Genomic DNA, 4,702 nt, shown 5'->3' on the forward strand with positions numbered 1-4,702 from the left:
CTGAAGCATCCATTTGTCTTTTTGACTCTACACTCTTTCGGTACATCTTCATAGAGTAATCCCCTTCTCTCTGGGAATGCTCTTGTTCTCCAGTCGTTCTCCTCCGTCATGCTGATGGCCGCTCTATGGCTTGTTTAGGTTTCACATTTAAGGGGTTGCCTGAGGCCAAGGGCTCATCATCACTCTGTGATGACTTGTTTTAATTCTCTCGCTACACTAGAGTTACAATACGACGCGGGGTCAGAGCCTGACACACATACACACAGGCACACACACACATGATCACACGCACACAACACACACACATACACACACACACACACACACACACACACACACACACACACACACACACACACACACACACACACACACACACACACACACACACACACACACACACACACACACACACACACACACACACACACACACACGTTAACACACACATCCAGCTGTATTGCAGACTGCGTTTCGTCTAATCGCGGCTTTCTTATCCAAACCTTTTTAGTTATTTTGATTGGTTTAATACTCACATCATGTCGTAGTAGTCTAGTGCTTCCCCACGGAGCGACAGTTTCTTTCAGCAGATCATGCCGCTGAAGCTGTGAAGGTCATAACATCAATCATTTATCTTAAAACAACCCTTTTTCTTTTCATCCTCGCTCACCCAAGCTATCACTCTTTGGGCGCAGCGAGAGATAGATGCTCATAATCCAAATAATCCCTTTATGTGTCACAGTGAAGCATCGTCTATCACACACACACACACACACACACACACACACACACACACACACACACACACACACACACACACACACACACACACACACACACACACACACACACACACACACACACACACACACATACACACATAGACACACACACACATACAGACACACACTCACCCAACTCACACACACAAACTCACACATTCACACACTCACACACATATACACACACATACACACACACAAACACAAACACACACACACGACTTTAGATTTAACTTTACCCTGTTCTTTAAATGTTTAAAGGAACGCGTTGCATCATCACCTCCCCCCAACACACACACACACACACACACACACACACACACACACACACACACACACACACACACACACACACACACACACACACACACACACACACACACACACACACACACACACACACACACACACACACACACACACATGTTTGGGGTGAATCAAGATGTGATACGTGGGGGTTAGGTGTGGTGGTTGTGGTGGAGCTGGGGGTTAGGTGGGTGTCCCAGCCCCCAGGTCCAGATACATACATCATGTGTTTAAGCAGTATCAGGGGGATTAAGGCTAATGACCGGCCCTTTCTTGCTAGCTTGCTAGCTTGTAAGGGGGGGGGGGGGGGGGGGTGGAGTATGGATAAGGCTGGGGAGCCAAGGGGCATCTGGTACACAGGGGTCACAACACTCACATCAAAGGGGGGGAGGGGCGGAATATAATATCGTGAAAGAGCAGGGGGTGGAGGGAAAGGGATATTGGGGTAGTGGGAGATTCGGGGAGGAGAGGGATAGGAGGGTGAAGGTCGGGAGGCTGAGTGAGTGACAGGCGGTAGGAGGGGGGGATGGTTACAGGAGAGTAGATGACACAGAGAATACACCAGAGTCAGTAAGTCAGAGTAAGGTCTTGGGCGTGAGGAAGATGCGATGTCCTTTTATTGTCTCTCATCCTTTTGATCACTGTACAATAAACCAGTAGACCATATCTGCATTTATTCTGCTATTGACCAAATTTATTACACTAATCCTGAAGAATGATCCAGAACGGGCAGGGGGTGAACTCTGAGGCGGGGGGCTTCACAATCTGCTTGCGGTTACGTCAATCTTCAGCTGAACCCAGAGGTCAGCTGACAGTATGAGATAAAGATGGAGTAGCTCCTTAGAGGAAAACCATTAGAGTTTATAAAGTGCACGATTCCTCGTGTGATTCATGGTGCGACAGACCATGTACCTCGGACTACAGTCGAAAGGGTGGATATTACTTTGAAGCGACCATAAGAATAGCTTTTGGAGCAAGGTAACATGTCGCTTCTTATCTCCTTGCCAATTCCAGTATCTGGAATTGGCAAGTGGATATTCCAAAATGTTTTATTTGTTGTATATTGTAGTTCAAGGCTCACATGACACAATATCATATATTGAACGAAAAACACAAATATGTTCTGATTGCTTCTCTATTTAACGTGTCAACTCGATTAGTCTCAGGATTCATTCATGCCATACACAGCCATTCACACACAAACACACACATACACACTCACTCAAACACATATACTACACAAAGATGCACACACCCACACCCACACACACACACACACACACACACACACACACACACACACACACACACACACACACACACACACACACACACACACACACACACACACACACACACACACACACACACACACACACACACACAGCAAAGCATACAGACAGTATGCAGACATATAATCCTGTGCTAATCTACTGGGTTAAGAGATCCTGGTAACCAGGGAAGGATATTAGTGGCTCCAAGCAGCCAGTATTTGATTGGCACCTCAATGAGCAAGTTCTAACCTAGTCTCAGCTTCTATATTAATCAGGATTTATTCCATTCATTATTTCATACTTCTTTTGTGATGTTTTATACTGAAATTATTCGCATTTGTGTGCATGCACTGAAACAATCTATGTATATATGCGCAGTGGGCGAAGAGGGCTTATTTGAATGTATTTATGTACACAATTTCCAATGTGATTCATGCATATGTCTTCAACAGAAGCATGACATACAAGATATTAAACGAGATCGACTAACACTTTTATACTATAAAGCAGGAAACACTTGATTCGCCAGACACGATGAAAAAATAAATAAATAGTGTTGGAAAATAATATTCTATCATGGACGAGCATTACAAAAGATGGAGTGTGTTAATGCGTTCAACTGCCCTCTAACCCTGCAACCAAGTTATCCATTGTGGTTTGCCTTTACTTCATTAAACTTTAATTCTACTTGTGTTAGCTCACTAACCCTGCAAGTTATCCATTGTTGTTCTCCTTTTCTTCATTAAACTCTAATGCTTGCTCGTGTTAGTCCAATTGATATAATATTCTATCCATGGCCGTCATGTCTAATATTTATTCATTCTACTTTAAATATAATGGTTACTTTAGTCAGTCTGATTTAAAAGAAGTGCCATCTTTATGAGTACACAAAAAATATTGTTAAAAAAACGGACAAAAATAAAAGTCAAATAAAAATCATTTACAATATACAACATGTAAGATATATATTTAAACTGGTCGCTTACATCAACATATCTCTTCCCTTTTGATATTTGTACTCAAATTATCAAGAAGTCATGTCAAAATAAGAGCTAATGTTTGTAGCATTCTCACAAACTCTTTGTTTTAATAACATTTGGACAAATCACATTGAGGATTTCTATGGTGCCTTTGGAGAAGTGATTTGTAAATGACTTCACAAGCAATCACATTTGTCTTATTGTGCTTGCTTGGAATGCAAATTTGCATTCCTGTTTTGGGGTTTGTTCCTAAGGTTCTTATGATGCAACACCAACACTGTTGTTTTGTTCCCTTGTTGCTTAAGTATCCATTGCATACACAAGAATATTAACAATCAATAACCAACATAATCTGTCCAAGTTCGAGCAGGAAGATACAATATCCAAGTCCTGTTCAGATCAATATTTCTGGATTCGTTTTTACATGGATTCTTTTTTTCTTTTGATGCTACAAATACATTTTAACATTTAGCTAAAAACAACTTTACTACCAAAAACTACAGAAAAAGGAAAACAAAATCATATGTAAGACAACAATTGCATTTTGTTACAATAAATCAAATCCTGTGCACAATTCGTATTGCAGGTGTTGTAGAAAATAAAGGAGTTTTGTGCTTGTCCGAGATCAGAGGAAGAACATATGTCCATCATGGTTGAGCAACACTGAGATCCAAAATATTTCACCACAAAAGCCAGCCCTACAGCAGTCCTAAAAAGAGGTCTCTTGGTCTACAGCCCTAGTGGCTACAGAGATTCCACCCATGAGGCATGGACACTGTCCTGGTGTTACTATCTGGAGACTCCAGACCAGCTTCATATCTAGCTGCTCTCGTTCCACTCGGGCATGATGCCGACGCTGTGCACGGCGTGGTACTGGTGCGGGGAGAGCGTGCGCGGCATGCCGTGGCTGGTGTACAGGTAGTCGTTCCCCTGAAGACTCCCCGCGGGGGGCTGCATGCCGACCCCGGGGCTGCACTGGCGCCCCAGAGTCTGGTGGGCGACGGACCCCTGGTACATAGCGGCGTGGTGGGCGTCGCCCAGCTGGGGGGGCGTGGCCATCCCGCTCAGCCTGGACACCAGCGAGCCGGAGGTGAAGTGGGCGGAGAAGTGCTGGTGGTAGGGCAGCCGGTCCATGGGCTGCATGGCGGTGACGGAGCAGCCGGCGTAGGGCGACACGCCCGCCCACGTGTTGCAGCCGATGTCCTCCAGGCCGGCAGCCCCGGCCGCTTCCGCGCCCTGGGAGGCGCTGGCATACATGCAGGCCTGCCGCTGGCCACCCTCGCTGCGGTAGGGTCCGGCGGCGAGGCCAAGGCCCTGGGGGTAGCCCACGGGCCGGTAGTAGTGGTCGTCCTCACTGGAC

The 4,702-nt window shown here is 45.3% G+C and overlaps 1 protein-coding gene across 1 annotated transcript in view; it reads right to left on the bottom strand.

Annotated features, from left to right (window-relative positions):
* Positions 1-2,754: 2,754 nt before the first annotated feature.
* Positions 2,755-4,702, bottom strand: part of tbx5a (T-box transcription factor 5a) — a 19,710-nt gene continuing 17,762 nt past the window's right edge. Inside the window, 1 exon segment of the mRNA XM_060050616.1 lies at positions 2,755-4,702. This exon segment is cut by the window's right edge and continues 58 nt beyond it. Within this exon segment, the coding sequence (XP_059906599.1) occupies positions 4,162-4,702 (541 nt within the window). The 3' untranslated portion in view covers positions 2,755-4,161.

The sequence above is a fragment of the Gadus macrocephalus genome, chromosome 4, assembly GCF_031168955.1.
Source record: "Gadus macrocephalus chromosome 4, ASM3116895v1".
NCBI classification, from domain to species: domain Eukaryota; kingdom Metazoa; phylum Chordata; class Actinopteri; order Gadiformes; family Gadidae; genus Gadus; species Gadus macrocephalus.